Source organism: Acanthamoeba castellanii (assembly GCF_000313135.1).
Source record: "Acanthamoeba castellanii str. Neff unplaced genomic scaffold scf7180000084721, whole genome shotgun sequence".
Classification (NCBI taxonomy): domain Eukaryota; phylum Discosea; order Longamoebia; family Acanthamoebidae; genus Acanthamoeba; species Acanthamoeba castellanii.
Window position 1 is genome coordinate 37,168 of NW_004457434.1, and position 18,462 is coordinate 55,629.

The 18,462-nt window shown below is 58.7% G+C and overlaps 5 protein-coding genes across 5 annotated transcripts; 3 read left to right on the forward strand and 2 right to left on the reverse strand.

Annotated features, from left to right (window-relative positions):
* Nucleotides 1-586: 586 nt before the first annotated feature.
* On the forward strand, nt 587-1,393 carry ACA1_382360 (Fbox domain containing protein; the record flags this gene model as incomplete). The annotated part of the gene is made up of 4 exons (XM_004338732.1): nt 587-708; nt 806-1,009; nt 1,102-1,221; nt 1,291-1,393. 4 exons carry the CDS (start codon nt 587-589, stop codon nt 1,391-1,393), a joined length of 549 nt encoding a protein of 182 aa, XP_004338780.1.
* A 317-nt stretch (nt 1,394-1,710) lies between these two features.
* Nucleotides 1,711-6,211, reverse strand: ACA1_382370 (acid alphaglucosidase; the record flags this gene model as incomplete). Its single annotated transcript, XM_004338733.1, has 18 exons — nt 1,711-1,911; nt 2,013-2,243; nt 2,343-2,552; nt 2,700-2,794; nt 2,910-3,008; nt 3,135-3,359; nt 3,447-3,647; nt 3,815-3,937; nt 4,017-4,152; nt 4,252-4,328; nt 4,448-4,532; nt 4,656-4,838; nt 4,919-5,083; nt 5,154-5,266; nt 5,304-5,496; nt 5,582-5,709; nt 5,818-6,007; nt 6,137-6,211. The coding sequence occupies 18 exons, from the start codon at nt 6,209-6,211 to the stop codon at nt 1,711-1,713; spliced, it is 2,730 nt and encodes a 909-aa protein (XP_004338781.1).
* Nucleotides 6,212-6,920: 709 nt separating this feature from the next.
* On the forward strand, nt 6,921-9,907 carry ACA1_382380 (WD domain, G-beta repeat-containing protein; the record flags this gene model as incomplete). The annotated part of the gene is made up of 13 exons (XM_004338734.1): nt 6,921-6,983; nt 7,103-7,207; nt 7,274-7,521; nt 7,646-7,743; nt 7,823-7,943; nt 8,050-8,201; nt 8,282-8,360; nt 8,446-8,518; nt 8,609-8,707; nt 8,778-8,861; nt 8,941-8,982; nt 9,069-9,129; nt 9,228-9,907. The coding sequence occupies 13 exons, from the start codon at nt 6,921-6,923 to the stop codon at nt 9,905-9,907; spliced, it is 1,905 nt and encodes a 634-aa protein (XP_004338782.1).
* A 377-nt stretch (nt 9,908-10,284) lies between these two features.
* ACA1_382390 (glycosyl hydrolase family 10, putative) lies at nt 10,285-14,301 on the forward strand (the record flags this gene model as incomplete). Its single annotated transcript, XM_004338735.1, has 12 exons — nt 10,285-10,413; nt 10,552-10,625; nt 10,704-10,788; nt 10,866-11,060; nt 11,158-11,371; nt 11,470-11,630; nt 11,749-11,917; nt 12,027-12,183; nt 12,271-12,489; nt 12,606-12,843; nt 12,931-13,655; nt 13,734-14,301. 12 exons carry the CDS (start codon nt 10,285-10,287, stop codon nt 14,299-14,301), a joined length of 2,934 nt encoding a protein of 977 aa, XP_004338783.1.
* Nucleotides 14,302-14,397: 96 nt separating this feature from the next.
* Nucleotides 14,398-18,221, reverse strand: ACA1_382400 (uncharacterized protein; the record flags this gene model as incomplete). The annotated part of the gene is made up of 15 exons (XM_004338736.1): nt 14,398-14,545; nt 14,644-14,788; nt 14,867-15,082; nt 15,235-15,469; nt 15,589-15,732; nt 15,832-15,977; nt 16,083-16,195; nt 16,287-16,428; nt 16,543-16,714; nt 16,788-16,981; nt 17,184-17,370; nt 17,468-17,555; nt 17,716-17,877; nt 17,960-18,083; nt 18,176-18,221. 15 exons carry the CDS (start codon nt 18,219-18,221, stop codon nt 14,398-14,400), a joined length of 2,262 nt encoding a protein of 753 aa, XP_004338784.1.
* Nucleotides 18,222-18,462: the final 241 nt, after the last annotated feature.

Consider the following 18,462-nt stretch of genomic DNA (forward strand, 5'->3'; position numbering starts at 1 on the left):
ACACGCGTGAACTAGAAGAGAACAAAAGAGGGAATGACAAATTGGCAAAGCCTGGCCTGCTTTTTAGGTCCCTTGGCTGGGAGTTAGTGGTGACGGACGTCCGCGGCGCGTAGCCGTGGCTTGTTCGCAACCGCTGAGCCTAGCAACGTTCCCTTGCCAACGGCACAGTCTATGATCTCTTCGATTAAAAACCGACGACTTTTCGCGAGTAACGAACTGTCGTGACGACAGTCGACATCGCTCCTCCGCCGACATCCTCAAAATCGGGGGCGATGATCGAGCACTGGATTGCGTAGATTTTGCTGGTGAGGAGTCGGTAACGACAGGCCAACGATGTAATAAATATGGATCTGAGGCTTGAGGCTTCGCCTTCTTGATCATCACAGCCATCCATTCATGACGTCCCAGAGGCAGAGGATTTGGTGAACATAGCATGTCGACAATGACGAATTCTTGTCCGTGAAGAAGCTTTTTCGCTCCTGGCATTTTGTCGTTTCAATTTGTAAATGCAAACCTAAACATCACCACCAACGGACCCGTGCCCGCCGAACCAGCCCCAACCAACGATTACATTGAAAAAATATAAATGAGACTTCAAGCTCCGGGCGAGGGGCAGGACGCTCTTAGTGCGCTGCCGCTCGCGGCACTGAGGCGCATCTTCGAATATCTGCGCCCTCGCGACCTGTGCCTGGTGGAGCGCATCTGCACGTACCGTCCCCAAGTCATTCCAAATCATCGCACGACATTCATCATTCCACGCTCGGCATTCGCATGTGATGGTGATGGTGATGGTGGTGGGTTATAGGAGTTGGCATGATCTGCCGTCGAAGGAGGAGAAGAACAGGCTGTGGTGGCGCCACGTGATGCGCGAGACGTGGGACGAAGGCTGTGCGCCGACGGCGATGGGGCGCGCCGAGAAGAAGAAGCTGTGGAAGGACGAATACGCCGCCAGCATCGCCCCCAAGCTGCGCCAACCCTTTGCCAAGAGGAAGGCCGCCCTCCTTATCAGGTGCGTGCGTGTGCGGTGAGTCACACGACACACACGACACTCATCAGGTGCGTGCGTGTGCGGTGGATCTGGCTAACGGTTCGCGCGCACAGTCGCAAGGCGAAGGTGAACGCCGAACAGGACCAGGAAGAAGACGACAGCCTCCCCGAAGCAGAGTGGGGTTCGCCTCCTAAAGACAAGGTCACCATGCGCACCTACTACAAGAGCATCAGGTGCGTTCCTCCGGAAATGTGTGTCGTGTGTCGTGTGTCGTGTGGTCTAAGGCTTCGGCACAACTGCAGGTCCAAGCCCAAGAACAAGAGAGCCAAGGGGGGCATGCGGACTCACATAGTTGAGGACTACACGTGGGACAATGACGACGTGTGCGCCGCGCCGCGCTGGTAACGAGAGAGTGATGTGTATAGAGCGGCCGGCGCCCACTGATAAAAGGAATGTAACTCTCGTCTCCAGATAATCTCGTTGTTGCAGGAGAGTGTAGTCCCAGGAGAAGAGGAGGCCCGCGCCGGTGGTGTTCAGCGAGACGAAGCGGGTAAACCCGACGTAGATGTCGAGCGGAACTCTGTAGGACTGAACGAGCGTTGAGCCGCCGAGGCCAGAGCCACAGCAAAGCAAAACAACAAGAAGGCACAGATCAACACGCCGGCGGTGGAGCGCATGGTGGATTGCTGATGGGTTGTGTGCTGGAACGAAGAAGCGAGAATCTAGTAGGTCCAGGTGAGCCGCCACGACTGGGCCATGGAGAGCTGCAGGCCGTGGACGGTGAGGAGGCCCGAGTAGGGGTCGAAGCCCAGCGGCAGCGTGTGACCCTCGAGCACCACCGAGGTCGGCCTGCGGCTGAGCCCGGCCACGGAGATGGTCTCCACCATCAGCTCGGCCGCACCCGCATAATTGTTTTCCAGAATCTGCAGTCGCCCACGCATGACATGAGTGAGTGTCGTGGCGCGTGTGGGTGGCGCGTGTGCGGTGCTGCGTGTGTGTGTGCAAGATCAGAGCGAAGGCGTACGTTGGCCTGGAAGTAACCGCCACTGGGTCCATTGAAGACGTGGTAGAGAGTCTTCGTGAACTGCTGGCGCTCTTCGAACGCGTAACCGTCGCCCGAGTCCTGGTAGAGGGAACCGACCGCCGCGCCCTCGGCGGAGAGGGCGGCGACCAGGTGGAAGTTGTTCTTGCGCGTCTCGGCCGTGGTGAGCGCCGGCGCCTGAAGCGGCAGTACGAGTCCGCCACGAATGTGGACCTGCAATAATTGTGCGTGTGTGTCATGTTGTGTCGTGTGCGGTGGTGCGTGCGGTCAGATATGAATCAGCAGTACATGTAAGCCAGCGAGACGACGTACGTTGATCTTGTCGAGCGGGGTGTGAAGGTCGAGCCAGGTCGGGGTGTTGGCGCCCTCGATCGCAGCCAGCGTGAAGAAGTCGTACCACTTGCCGGCGGGGAAGTAGGCGCGGACGGTGGAGGTGTTGGCCTCGAGCACGGGCGAGATGAGGAGGCCCGAGCCGATGAGGAACTGACGGTCGATATCCCACGTCGTCACGTCCTCGCGGAACTCGAAGAAGAGCGGGCGGGCCACGTGGCGCCGGTCTTATGAGCCTGTCAGACACAACACACGACACGACACGACACGCATGCCACACACACGCGCAAAATTAAGGCCCGGTGCGGTGATATGTTGGCGCGCCGGCGTGTGTAGTACCTCGTAGAAGAGGGTGTAGTAGTAGGGCAGCAGCGAGTAGCGGACGGCCAGGATGTTGCGGCTGATCTCGGCGACCTCGGGCCACGTGTAGGGCTCTGCAAGGGATGACCGACAGCAAGCTCGTTAGACGTCAACATCCTGAAGCCGCGAAAGAACGAAGAACGATGGGTGGGGGACAAAGAACGAAGGAGCGATGGGAAGCGTGGGTGCCTTGGGAAATGCTGCCCAGCGCGTTGTGGTTGCGAGAGAAGGGGTAGAATGCGCCCAGCTCCATCCACCTCGCACACAGCTCGGGCGTCGTGTTTTGCTCTGTGCCGCGCAAACACACGGCAGCAGCCGGGAGTCGGGAAATGCAGTCAGCACTACACAGCGCGTGGCCTCCAGAGCCAAGTGCATAGTTGGAATTCTAGCTCTTTCAAGTGCGGGAGCACCTACCGAAACCGCAGATGTCGGCACCCACGAGAGGAATGCCAAACATCTGGAAGTTGAGGATGCCGGGGATCGACATGTAGAGGTCCGTCCACGTCGACGCGTTGTCGCCCAGCCAGTGGCCGGCGTGACGACCGTGGCCGGGGTAGGTGGAGCGGCTGATAATGACCGGCCGCTTGTCCTGCCGCAGCTTACGCAGCGCACGGTAGGTCGAGCGAGACTCGGACCAACCTGTAAGCTTGGTCAGTACAACACCCACGCACACGCACACGCACGCACCACCGCACACGCACACGAGACGACACACACGTAATGTACCGTAGAGGTTGTGCATGTTGTAGTGGGTGGAGAGATGCTGATTGGCATCCATGGAGATAGTGTTCTTGTTGAGGGGCGCGGTACAGCCCTTGTTGTTGATCGCGTATGGTGGCGTGTTGAGGGATCCCAGCGGCTCCATCGGGGGCGTCGCGCACTCGCCATCGCAGAAGTTGCTGGGCTCGTTCATGTCCACCCAAATGCCTGCCAATCGGAAGTGAGCAAGCCAGGCACACGCACCACCGCACACTCATACGCACACGCACGCGCACACACACACACACACACACACACACACGCACACACACGAACACGCACACACGCACGCACATGCACGCATCGCTGTACACGCACAGCGCTGACTATCGTACCATCGACGGGAACGGTGTTGAGGAAGCCCTTGAGCTGCGTCTCCCAGTACCGGTCGGCGTTGGGGTGGTAGTAGTCGGTCCAGGCCGTGAAGCCGGGCCACACCTTGCCGATCAGGGGAGTACCTGTACCCCCGCGAGCGACCCACGTGTTGGTCAGTGACAAAGGCGACAGGCCTGGCGTAAGATGCGAAAGATGTAATACCGGTGGCGTTCCTCGTGATGAAGATGTCGAGTTCGAGACCCTGATCGTAGGCCGGATAGCTGGTCACGTTGGCGATGCCGGCGTCGACGATCACGATGTACTGCTGACCGTTGTCGTGCAGGCGGTTCACGAAATTCTGCATTCACAACAGAGAAGCGAGAGGCGAAGACGTGAGCCATGGTGGCGACACCAAGGCGGTCTATGGGGCAGTGCGGAAGTGGAAATTGCGGCGCACCTGCATGTCCTTGACCGGATAGCGGACGGGGTCGAACGTAAAGTCGAGGTACTTGTTCATGTAATCGATGTCGTTCCCTGAAATGTGACAGGTGATATACACGTGTGTGCGAGGATGGGTTTATAAAGCAAAAGGACGAGAAGTGGAGAGGTGGTGATGATATATATAGAGAGAGAGAGATATAGAATAGACGTACACATGGTGTCGAGAGGGATCTTGTGCTTGGCGTATTCGGCCACGACGGTTTCCACCACGCTGAGGTTGTGGTAACCATAACGGCACTGATGCCATCCGAGAGCCCAGTACGGCGGCTATTTCCGATCAACACCAAACCAGCACGATCGGAGTTAAAACAAGGAAGCCAAGTGCCAGCGAGTTGCGGTGCGACGCGGCAGTGCCAGTACCATGTGAGGGCGGCCGATCAGTTCGGTGTACTGGTCGATCACGTCCGCGGGCGAGGGGCCGAGCATGAAGAAGAAGTCAAGCACGCCACCGATGGCGCGGTAGGTGAGGGACGACGGACCGAGGTAGACGTCCATGCCGTTGCTGTTAAGCAGGAACACGCCGTGTGCCTGTGACAGATTGGTCTGTGAGTCGTAGAAAAAGAACGAAGAGAGAGAGAGAGGAGAGAGAAAGAGAGAAAAATGAAAGGGGCAAAAAAGAGTACGAGCTTGGACTTCTGGCGCATCTCCAGGTAGAAGGGGTGAGAGCCGTAGAGGTTCATCAGGAATGGAACTCCGCCGTTATCAGCGGCAAAGAAGGTGTAGTAGGCGGAGGAGGTGTTCAACCGCAGAGGATGAGCGCGCTCGCCCAGACCGTACACGAACGAATCCTGAAGGCAGCATAAGACACGACGGAGATGAAACTCCCTGCCTGGAGCGAGAGCTAAATCGAGTGGTTACCTGGGGAAGCTGCGTGCTGATCTCGAGGTACTGGTCCTCGAACACCAACCCGTTGAACTCCTCGTTGCCGCTGCCCTCTTCAGTGTTGTTTTGTTGTTGGGTCAGGTGCCATTCTTGGTCAGGCATCAGTGGGAAATGGATGTGACGTACTCGGCGAGGAGGTGTTGAACAAGGTCTCGCCGGTCGACTTGCGCACCACGGCGAACGCGAACGGGTAATGAGTGAGCACAAAATCGTAGTCGGCCGAGGAGGACACGACCGGGGACGACGGCGTGGTCTCGATGATGTCCGGCACCTCCCAGCGCTTCTCAGTTGCGTCGGTGATAGTCACGCGAAGCTGCGTCTGTTGACCGAAAAGAAGAAAAGAAAAGAAAGAGTCCGACCAGTCAACGACACTAGCTTGCACATGAAGGCGGCATGCCGTGTACCTCGGTGGGGAAGTCGACATTGAGGTGCAGGAGCGGCAGATCCTTTCCGTAGAAGTAGCCACCGTCCACCAACTGCAGATAGGCCTCCAGACCGCTGTCCTTGTCGATCCGCTTGATCACGCGGTACCCTGACGAGCACCCGCAACAAAAGTGAATCCCAAGAACGACGAAGGCAAAAAGAACGAAACGAAACGAGAAGGCGAAATAGAAAGCGAAAGAGAAGTGGCAGGGGGTACCTTTGACGGGAGGGTTGGGGAGGAAGCAGGCCGGGACGCCGCTGCCGTTGGGGCAGGCAGTGCCGGTGGGGTCGTAGGCGGTGGGGGCCCAACAACAGCCATTGGCCTCGCAGGCCGACTGACTAATCAGGGCCAGAGCGCACGCCTTGCGCACGCCGCCGGCGAGGCACTGGGCGTCCTCCACGTTGACCTGTTGCAAGGGACTCACAAGTAAGAAGATGAACGAAGAAAGAGATTTTGCGAAGATGAATTGAGAGATTCAATCTTCTGCGTCGACCAACAGAATCAAACTCAGTTGCGAACGAAGGAAGAGATGCACCATGCTAGCGGCAGCGAAGGCGGCGATGAACAGAAGGCCTGCGAAGCGTACGAGGGTCCTCGCAGAGACCTTCATGTTTGGTGGGACAAAGGATAAGAACAATGGGCCGAAGACTTATTACGGCAGGTGTGGGCACAGAAGTTGGCCAACCCAGGCTATCGGCAAAACGCGATCCTCAGTACTTTCGTTAGCCAACCCACCACCATCGCGGGAGGGACGGGATTGGACCTCACAACTCTGACTCACCCTCCTCCGGAATGAACCCCCGCTCCAAGGCCCACGCCACCTGTGCGTCTGCGCCGTCTTCTAGCCTCCGTTGCTGAGTTTTGTGGGCCGGCGGGAAACACTTTAGGTGACGTCAGCACCCACGTTAAGGATGAAGAAGAAAAAGAAGGAAAATAGGCAGTCGAGATTGAGGCAAGATCACATCTAGGGCGAGCCACAAGATGGCGACCTACAATGACCCACAGGAGTCGTACTTCATGGGACAGGGTGGTCAAGGTGGGCAAGGTGGGCAGCGCGGACCGGCAATACGAGATGGCAAGCGTATGCGCAAGGCCATTCAGAGGAAGACGGTCGATTTCTCCTGCCCCACTGTTGAGTATTTCGAGGTAACCCAGCCTGTGCCCTTCTACTCCTCATTCAATAAATCTTCATTCCAAATCACCCCTCCCTCTCGAATTTTGTAGCAATCTGCAAATCCTGCAAATCAATACAAATAAATGGAATAAAAAAATGAACGATAGGATGTGAGCTGACAATCAACCGGCCTTTCCAGACGCGCATGTACCAGAGGGATTACAGGGATTTCCACGCGCTTGAACCCGACCCAGCGTACGTCAGAAAGGTATGCATAGCTTCATGGCAGAGAGCGCCATCACTGTGCGTTGAGGCAGACACCATTGCCTTTGTGCAAGTGGCTGATGGTGTGTGTGTGTGTGTGTGTACATTGTTGTGGCTTTCCAGTTGGAGCCTCCCATCTTTTGGGACCACAACCCGAGCACGAGCATCACCACCAAGTTCGTGCATTCATCGGTTAACCAGGTCAAGTGTCCGATCAACTGTGTCGCGGTACGCTCTCCTCTAGCCCTCCTCCGTCGTTGTCTTGTTTCTTAACCTGCTTGCTTGGCTCTGCAGTGGACGCCAGAGGGACGACGATTGGTCACAGGAGCGTCGAGCGGCGAGTTCACGCTCTGGAACGGCTTCACCTTCAACTTCGAAACAATTTTGCAGGCGCACGATACGGCAATCCGTTCGATGGTATGGAGTCACAACGATCAGTGGATGGTGACGGGAGATCACGAGGGCATCGTCAAGTACTGGCAGTCCAACATGAACAACGTGAAGGCCTTCTCGGCACACAAGGAAGCTGTTCGCGATATCACGTAACCTCACCTTCTTCATCTTTCTTTCTTTATTTTTCTTTTCTTTTCTTTTCTCGCTTCAGCACTCTTTCATTCTTCAGAGCTTGATCGAGCTAACAAGTTCTTCTCTTGGACTTTTTTGTAGCTTTGCGCCGTCGGACATGAAGTTCGCAACGTGCAGTGACGATGTGTCGATCAAGATCTGGGATTTCACTCGCTACACAGAAGAGATCACACTAACAGGTGCACCTCGCCGCCACTGGACATGTTGCTGTCGCTTCATCCTCTGGTCACTCACGCGACTGTGGGGGCGATGGATCAGGTCACGGTTGGGACGTCAAATGCCTGGATTGGCATCCGGTCACTTCCCTGCTGGCTTCGGGAAGTAAGGACAACCTTGTAAAGCTGTGGGACCCCAAGTCAGGCAAGAATCTGACAACAATGTACGTTCAGCGCACGTGCCACACACGCCACACACACACACACACCACACACACCACACGCACAACTCTTGTAGCTTACGTTGGTGTGTTAATTACTCTGGCGCAGACACGGGCACAAGAACACCATTTTGGCGGTGGAGTGGAACAAAAACGGGAACTGGCTTCTCACCGGCTCGCGGGACCAACTTCTGAAGATATTCGACATCCGAACGATGCGAGAGCTGCAGACGTTCCGAGGGCACAAGAAGGAGGTCACCTGTACGTCGCATCTGACTCAAGTTCTTCTGTGCGTTCCGCTGGACCACATGCTGACCTGTACCCTTCGCCACCCACCGCAGCTGCCACTTGGCATCCGGTGCACGAGGACTCCTTCACGAGCGGCGGCTACGACGGAAGCATTCTGTTCTGGCGCGTCGGGTGCGTCGCTGCAGCAGTTTTGACATTGACTTTGACCTTGACGCCATCACTTTTTCACCTTCTCACTTTCTCTCCGTGCGAATAGGTTGGACGCGCCGCAGGGCATCATTCAAAACGCGCACGAGGGCTCCATCTGGGATATGGCCTGGCATCCTCTGGTATTTGCTCACGCACACGACACGCATGCACACGACACGCACGCAAACCAATACAGAGTGACTTAATTGTATTCGTATTTACCCTAATAGGGCCATATTCTCTGCTCTGGATCCAACGATCACACGACCAAGTTCTGGTGCCGCAACCGACCGGGCGATCCCATGACCGACAAATACAACGAAATCAAGGTACCACCCGCGCAGACGCAGACGCCCGGTGTTGAGTTCAACCAGAAACTTAGGCGGCATTCGACAATAGGAGGAGGAGAAGGAAAAGCCAAAGGAAAAGTATGAACCATCAATGCCGACCACCGGAGGGGCCATCCCGGGCTTGGGCCAAATGGTACGTAAGGAGCCTCTTCGGTGCCATACGTTCCCCCGCTGATGCGGCTGGCTCACGACGTTTGATTTTTTTTTTCCAGCGACGACCGCGCGACGACCGAGGAAAGGAGAGAGCGCCAGTGGTACAACGAACCCATCATCTTCCGTTTTTTCGACCTGTTCCGCATCACCTACTCACAACGCGCCCTTTTCGTGTGCCGACATCCAGAAGCCTCCCGGTTCCTCTGCGTCCGGCCCCATGCACGTCGTGCCTCCTCCCCTGGTGCGCGGTGCGTACCCCAATGCGTTAATTTACATTTCTATTTATGGCCGCCCGCGTTTCTCTTTTTCTACGCCTCTCCCCTGAACTGAATTGATGGTCTATCAGGTCCTGGCGGCATGGGCGGCCCGATGGTGTTCATTCCGGGCATGGGGGGTCCCACCGCTCCCGGCGGTCCGCCGATGATGCCGCCCTTCCCCATGCCTGGCGGCCCCGGTGGCCCGGGCGGTCCTCCCGGCTTCGCCTCCGACCGCGGCGGCAGCGGCGGACCACAACCGGGCGGCATGCCCCACCCGCACGGTGGCGGCGGACCGCCTCACGGATTCCCGGGCGGCGGCAACGACGGACCTCCGCGTGGTTTCCCAGGCAGCGGACCGCCCCAGCACCAGCGACCACCTCCGCAGCAAGGCGGCGGCTTTGGCGGACCTCCGCCGCACTTCCCGCCTGGAGGCGGACCTCCCCCGCACCACCAGCAGCGGCCGCAGCACCCCGGCGGACCTCCCGGCGGCGGCGGTCCGCCTCCCTTCGGCTTTGGCGGACCCGGCGGCCCTGGTGGACCCATGATGGGCGGACCCGGCGGGCCTCCCGGTGGCTTTGGCGGCATGCCATCCATGCCGCCGTTCATGGGCGGCCCGCCTGGGCCTCCCGGAGGCTTTGGTGGCATGCCGCCCATGGGCCAGTTCCCGCCTCCGCCACAGCACCAACACCAGCATCAGCACCAGCAGCAACATCAGCACCAGCACCAACGGCATCAACGGCAAGGAGGTGACGGTCAAGGCCGCTACTGATGATGCGATCAGCCCAAGGACCCAACGTACTCTAGACATGGGTGACGTCGTGTACCACTCGAACTGCCCAATAAGAAAATGGCAATATTGTTGGTTGACTGTCGGTTGAGCCTATGGGGTGGATCATCGGAGCTGGGATTGGTGGGACTGTTTCTGTATTGGGCCAATAACTTCCCGTTCACTTCAAATTGCAGACGTTGCGGTAGCGGAAGGGAAGGAGCTCCTTCTCGTCTTTCCTTTTGTTCTTCTTTCGTCCAGTTCAACCACGCAAGCCACAAGGTGCACCAACCACGGCCCACGCTCTCTAAAGTTGCGTTGAGTGATAAGAGCTTTATTTGTCGTTCTCAGTCGTTCTGACAGTCCCGGTCTCGCACAGGATGATGCGATCCTTTGGGGTACTTTTGCTGGTGGCCGCACTGCTCGGCTCCGTTTCGGCGCAGACGGCCGTGGGCATTGACCTCGCCGGGGCCAGCTTCTACAGCTCCAGCGGCGCCACCATGACCCAGGTCCCTACCACCCTCCTCTCTTTCCCTGCCGAGTAGTGGGCTATAACTCCGCCGACCCTCTTTTCTATTCGGTCGTCGCGCGTGATCGGATCTTCTTGCGGCGCACACACACTCACCCACAATCATCATCGTACGCAGGTCTCCCTCGGGGCCGGCCAGCCGTCTACGGTGGCTCTGCGCGTCAACGTGCCGGTGACGACTGGCAACGTGTGGTACGTACAGTACCGTGGCCCGGCTGTCCTGCAAGAAGAAGACACTCACGGTGAGCCACAACCCCCGCTTCTTCTCAGGGACAACGGCATCAACATCCAGACCACCTTGCCCAGCAACGTGGCTGCCGGCGACTGGTTCCTCATGAAGTTCTCCGCTCGCCAGGTAACACCAACCTGCCGTCCATTCGACATGCGTCCCAGTGCCTGACTTCATGTGCGTGTGCGGTTGGTCTGTTCAAGGTGTCAGGCCAGGCCAACTTCCCGGCGGGCAAGGGCATTCAGGCTATCGTCAACATCAGGCCGTTCAGCGGCGGCTATGTCAACTCGCTGGACGCCACCTTGCCGTGTGACTCCACCAGCTGGTGCGACTACGCCATCGCCTTCCGCGCCAACGAGGCTCAGACCAACGCCAACCCGCCCTACATCATGTTCCAGGTTCCCTGACCCACACGCCCACACCAACACACACAGCCGCACACGCACGACCGCACACACGACCGCACACGCACTGATCGACAACGACGACGCACAGATGAGCGAGGGTCCGCAGACGTTCGACATTGCCGTGACCTCGCTGACCTACTACGGCACGACCCAGCCGCCGGCGTCGCTCTACAAGTTCTACTACCCGGGCCGCGACGTGACGACCGCCTCGTGGAGGACCAGCGCCAACACGCGCATCGACAACATCCGCAAGGGCGACCTCAACGTCAAGGTCGTCGACGCCAACAACAACCCCACCACCGGTACCTTGACCACCATCACCATCACCCTCATCGTGGTCCAATTCTGATCGAGCAACATGTGTCGGGTGTGCGGTGTGTGCGTTGGGGGCATCGACCAGGTGCGACGGTGCGGGTTGAGCAGCAGCGTCATGAGTACCGCTTCGGCGTGGCCATCAACCACTGGCTGGTGGTGGACGGCACCAACCCGACCTACAACAGCAGGATCCTGCAGTACTTCAACCACATCGCCCTCGAGAATGGCCTCAAGATGGTCTACTGGGTACCTTCACCTTCAAGTCATCGTCACCTTGAACAACTTCATCATCATCTTCATCTTCATCACCATCATCATGTTGATGTGTAACTGAATTGTGGATGGCTTTTTTCGCGTTACACAGGAGAACGACAACGGTGCGTCCGCCATCAGCGCGCTCCAGTGGGCGTCGTCCAACAGCCTGTCGGTCACCGGCCACGTGCTGCTGTGGGGCGGGTTCGACTACATGCCGCAGGACACCTGGACCATGACCGCCGCCCAGCTCAGGCCGCGCATCCTCAACCACGTCTCCGGTACCACCACTCTCCCCTTAGCCCACTAGTTCTGCATTCTGCTAAATATCACGTGTGTCGTGTGTGTCGTGCGTTCGTGTCGTGTGTCGCGTGTGTCGTGCGAAACAAGACATTGTGACGCGTACCAAGGCCTACGTGTCGGAGTGGGACGTCGTGAACGAGCCGCTCGAGAACAACGACGTGCAGGGCACCGTCCTGTCGACTGGCGTTGCGCAGGCCAACGGTGTGCTCGGCAACTCCTTCCCCGCCGAACTTTTCAACTACACGTACGTCCATCGCCCATCGTGTGTCGTGCGTCGTGCGCTGCATCAAAGCTTAACAAACGACACATCGGACACACACTCACCACACAGGTACTCTCTGTTCCAATCGGGGGCCAACCCGCAGACCCCGAGTCTGTTCGTGAACGACTACAGCGTGATGGAGGGCCTGGACCTCACCCGCCGCACCTACACCGCCAACTTCACCAAGTACGCCAAGCAGCGCAGCCCCTACGTCAACGGCTACGGCTTCCAGTCGCACGTGGGCCAGTACCTGATCCCCATCGACGTCCTCCAGTCCCGCCTCGACTAGTACCCTCTTCCCACCCCCGCCACCCTCCTCCCACCACCTTCATGTTCTAACCACACACACACACACACACACACACACACACACACACACAACCGCACGCACGCACACACGACAGTTTGTTGGGCGTTGATCCGGCGTTTACGGCGGCGATCTCGGAGCTGGACATTGCGACATACGACGAGGAGCTGCACGCGGACTACCTGGAGGACTACATGACCTTCTTCTTCAGCCAGCCGCGCATCAAGCACATCACCCAGTGGGGCTTCTGGGAGGGCTCCCACTACGACCCGATCTGCGCCCTGTGGCGCCAGAACTGGCAGCCCAAGCCGGCCGGCACGCGGTACCTGGACCTGGTCTTCAACCGCTGGTGGACCAACGCGACGGCCACCACGTCGAGCGCCGGCACAGCCGCCCTGCGCGCCTTCTACGGCCGGCACCAGGTCACCGCGTCGTTCAACGGCGTGACCAAGTCCGTGGCGGTCACGCTGTCGTCGACCGCTGCCAACGGCCAGACCGTGATCCAGCTCAACACCGTAGTTGCGTCGGCCTCGCCCGCGGCGCCCAGCCCGACGCGCACCCCGACCAGCTCGCCCACGCGCACGCCGACGCCCGCGGCGGCTAGTCCGACCCGCACCCCGACGCCCGCGGCGGCCAGCCCGACGCGCTCGCCCACACGCTCGCCGTCGCCGGCGGCCGCGACCACGACCACGACCGGCCCGCACTCGCTGAGCGCCTACAGCGCGACGCCCGGGTCGACGATCACCGTCAACACCAAAGTCAACGTGGGCTCGACGGCCATTACCAACGGCTACGTCGGGTACTACATCGCGCCGGCGGGCGACTACGGCAACGAGGCGGCGATCGCCACCGGGACGGTGAGCGCCACGCTCGCCGCCGGCTCGTCGACACCGTTCGCCTTCAGCGCCGCGCTGGCGGCTGGCGCTGCGCCGGGACCGTACTGGCTCACCGTGGCCGTGTGGGACTCGAACTGGAACAACATCGCGTGGAACACCAACCTGGCCACGCTCACGGTCTACCCGTCGTCGCCCACCATCAACCCCGTAGGCCTGTCGCCGACCGCCGTGTTCCCGGGCGGCCAGACCACCGTGACCTTCACCGTCAACACCGCTAACACCGCCTACACCAACGCCTTCATCGGCTACAGGTCTTTTCTTCTTTTTTCCCTTCTTGTGTGCATTGACTGACTCACCATCGCACACGCACCACACACCAATGATGATAGTTTTGCGCCGCGCGGTCAGACGGCGAACAAACTGGTGGAGGACTTCTACTCGGGCAGCGGCAACCTGGCCGCGCGCTCGGTGACGTCGTACACTTTCACTGCGACCATCCCGGCCAACGCCGCGCCCGGCAACTACGACCTCAACGCCGGCGTGTGGGACTCGGCCTGGAACGGCGTGGCCTACAGCGGCGGCATCACCTCGGGCGTGGTGCTCACCGTGCGCAATCCGGCGGCGTCGGTCGCAGCCGGCTCGATCTCGGCCTCTACTGTGGCCCGCGGCGGCTCGGTTACGATCGTCGTCAACGCCAACGCCGGCGCCTCGGCCCTGGCCTCAGCCCGCGTCGGCTACAGCGTCGTGCCGAGCGCGAGCGCCAACACGCCCGTGGTCTCGACGCAGACCAACAACAACGTCAACGTCGCGGCGGGCGCCACCGGCGCCTACACGTTCGTGGCGACCATCCCGACGAGCGCCGCCACCGGCCAGTACCGCGTGACGCTCGGCCTGTGGGACGTCAACTGGAACTCGCTAGACTGGGTCAACAACGGCTTCTACATCAACGTCGTCTGAGCTCTGTTCTTCGCTTTTTGTATCACCACAGCTTAGAATGCAACGTTTTCGCTTTCACTTTTCGTTTGTTGGTGGCGTCGTACAAGAACGATGACGTCAGGCGATCTCGAATTCGTGGATGGGTTGGGTGTCGGGCACGAACTCGGCCGAGGGCAAGAGGACGAACGGCAGCGCCGAGTTCTCGTCGTAGTGGGCGAACCCGCCGTCCATGCCCATCCGCGTGTCCAGAATGGCCGACGCGATGCTGGTGTTCCCAGCATGCCCCATCACACAACCGCCACGTAAGCAATGCACAATCATAGGTGAGCCAAAAAAAGTAAAATAAAATGCAAGCTGGCGAACCTGGGGAAGCGGAGGATCTGGATGCACTCGTGGGCGCGCTGGTGGACGGAGGCGTGGAAGCACTCCTTCTGCTTGATGACCTTGGCCAGGCAGATGATCACGCGCGAGCCCAGGTCCTGCAATCGCGAGGCCAGCTTCGCCAGCGCTGTCGTGTGCGGTGCGTGTGAGTGCGGTCGCGACAGGAATGTGAGACAGGCGCACAAGCAGAGAGAGCGGTGCATACCAGAGATGACGATGATCATGAGGCGCGTGGAGTAGGCCTTCTCCTCGGCCCGCTCCTCGTCCAGGCGCTCGGCCGAGAGGGGCTCGGCCGAGGTGGCGAGCGCAGCCGGCACCGCCGAGGCCGACGACATGAAGAACGCGGCGTCGGGGTCCGTCAGCTCCATCTTGGCCAACGACATCCGCTCGAACGCGAAGGTCTCCAGCACCTCGTGGTACTCTGCATAATAATAATTGTAGTAATAATAAAAAACAAGGAAAACAAAAAGCAATTACAAGAAAAACAATTCTTCCGGTTAGCACACAAAAACGTAAAAAATATAATAAGAATAATAATTAACTTAATAATAATATATAATAAATGGAGGGTACCGGCGACGATGCGTGGCGTGCAAAGGTGCGAGACGGAGGACGAGGCGTATTCGCCCACGAGCCAGCACAGGGTGAGGATCAGTTCCTTGCGGTTGGGGTGCGTGCCGTCGCGCATGATCTCGATGATGGCGTCCTTGAAGGTGACGACGAACGACGGATACTTGTGGAAGATCGCCATCACCTTGATCACCATGGCCTTCCTGGCCTCCTTTTGGAAGTCCTTGTACGGGAACAGCTGCGTCACACTCATTGCGTGAGATCGAGCTTCACACACGCATAATCGCACGCGCACCACCGCACACGAACACGCACATGCACCACCGCACGCACCACCGCACACGCACACGGACGCACCTGATCTACTCGTTCAAAGAGGACGGGCAGAAGCTCGTGGAGGTGGGATGAGAGGCCGTGTTGGATGATCACATCGAAGTAGACGTCCAGGAGTCGCGGCACGACCTCCCCCGCGGCGACCACTCGGGCAGTCAACGGAGTGACCTGGAGCGTGAATCACGTGTGTGTGTGTGTGGTGTGTGTGTGATCGTCGTTTGAGAAAATAACGAATAGAAATTGGGGGCGTGGGTGACGCGATTGCACCTTGAAGAAGTCGTGTAGTTTCTCCAGGGTCGTGGAGGACTCCCAGAAGTTGATGGACACGCCGCTCTCGTTTCTCAACACGTAATTGTACAGCACGCGGAACTCGGACGGAGGCGCCTCCTCCTCGCCGGTGTAGAACATTGTATCTGCAATCGCCCCCACCATCACCACCGCCACAGGTGAGCGTCAGCGGTGCGGACACTATTTTTAGTTGGCGAACGGTGGGGAGGCAAGTGGCGACGGTGCGATACCGTATTCGATGCGTTCGAGGGCGGCAGCCACGAGCGGAAGGTCGAGAATGAGATGAAAGAGTTCGATGAACGTCGCCGGAGAGATGAACGCCGGCAAGAGTTCCAAAAATTCGCTGGTGGATGAATTGTCTGATGAGTGGAGCGTGCTTCTTGCATTGTTGGTTGTTGGTTGTTGGTTGTTGTTCGATGAGATGGGGAACGTACCTCTGATAGGAATAGGGAAACCAGGCCAAGAGCTTGACCAGGGGAGGGAAATACTGGGTGAAGACGCTGGTGTGCTGCAACAGTTGTCGCTTGTTCGTGAGGAAGAAGCTGAGCGTCTGGAAGGCCAAACTTGCGTTGTTGTCTGCACGTCACCGCATTCGGCACACGGCACACGGCACACGGCACGCACATAGAGAGAGAGAGAGAGTTAAATGCGTGCGTGGCTGGTGGTGATTGATGGATGGTGAGAACGTACAATGAGTGGAAAGATAAGATTCGAAAAAGGTGCGGAAGACGGGTTCGACGTCGTAACCCACGACGATGCCGTGATTGACGAAAAACTGGAGCAGCGCGAGGAACACCTGGCCGTTCTTCTTGGTGCTGTCCCGGTTGAAGATCTTCTTGACTGCCGGGAACAGCGATGGCACCTGGTGCACGCAGAAGCCCATCATCGTTAGACTTGATGTGTGCAGGGGGGGGGCGTGAAAAGATAGAACTTACTTGGGCTGTGTCGAGCCGGCAGACGAGATCGAGGATCCTGATGGCCTCCACGAGCACGAGGTCGGGGTAGTCTCCGCCGAAGCCTTTGATGGCCTTGGCCGGCGCGCTGCCGTCTCCGCCCGGCTTCAGGTTCGACTGGTCGATCAGCCGCAGGCAGTACTTGATCGTCGCCTCCTTGAACGGAAAACTCATTTCTATGGTGGTGGCGTTGCGACCCGACCCGACACGACACGACACGACCAACGACACGACCAACGACACGACCAACGACACGACCAACGACACGACCAACGACCCGACCAACGACACGACCAACGACACGACCAACGACACGACACACCTTGGTGAGCATCTACGACCACAGGAACGAGCATAGTGTCGATGCAGGGCACGCACCGAATTCGTCGTGATAGGAGGACTGCGGGCCATAGAGCAGGTTGATCCACTGGTAGAGGATGGAGAAGGAGCAGGTGTTGGAGATCTGGTCCTCGCTAAACTGCCCGACAGCGTTCAGCACCGTGAAGAAGGACTGCGCCGGCATTCCGTTGAGCTCCGTCACGGCATTGGCGCCCGTAATGTTCAACTGCTTGAAAACTGTCGTCGCACGAAAACAACATTAGTTAGTTCGGGACAAGCCGAACGGCAGCGGTAGTGGTGCAGCAGCTCGTACATGATGAAACAGAGGAAGAGGAGTCCTTCTGTTCGAGAGCGTTGCGGGCGTTGGTGAGCCACTCGGCCATATGCGTTTCCACAGGCTTAATGGCTTGGCTGTACTGCAGACGCACACGCCGACGCACTGTACACACACACACACACACACACACACACACACACACACACACACACAACACACACACAATACACACACACAACAAGAGCGCTTGGTCAATTAAGTCAAATTTCTCAGCCGACTGGGAGGTCGGTGCACGTACGGCTCAGGATGAGTCCAGGGAAGGCCGACGTGCGAAAGACCGGGTCTTGTGTGGTCACGCACTGCACGAAGAAGGGAAGGTGACGCGTGAGGGCCGAGTCGCCGCCCAGGGCGAGAGTGGCCGGCAGTATGAACTCGAGCAGCTGCCGGTTCGACAGACTGTACCAAGCAGTTCGCGTTAGCCGTTGGTGCGGTGGTCGTCTGTTGTGTGTGTGTGCGTGTGGGCTCAGCGAATCGCAACCTTTTGAATACCTCGGGCTCGTCATCAAAGCACTGCTGGACGATGCTGGAGCACAGAGCCCGTAGTCGGTTCGGCAGCTTGGCTTCTGTGAACGTGGTACAGCTGGGGTGGTTCGCGCCGCAGCCTGCGTGAGTGCGACTGCGTGCGCGCAAAGTACTCGAGAGGGGAAAAGCGTACATGGTGGTGGCCAGCTGCCGGAAGTGGGGCGAAGGGTACTTGCGCGGGTAGACGAGCAGCACTTGATACAGCTGTCGCAGCGCATCGAGACACTCCCGGCCCCGTGCCTTCTTCTCTAGCACCTAGCAGTGTTCACGCGCCGCCACACCGGCACCAGCGTGAGGAAATCTCTCTTCCCATTTCCTTCCTCGACAAGACCGATCAACGCCGGCACCAAGGGGGAGCATGGGTGTCCCGAATGGTACGAGCGAAAGCAGAGGAGCAAGCAAATGTATGAATTGACAAACAAGACGATCTTGGGGCGGGCACCTGGATGGCGTTGGTGA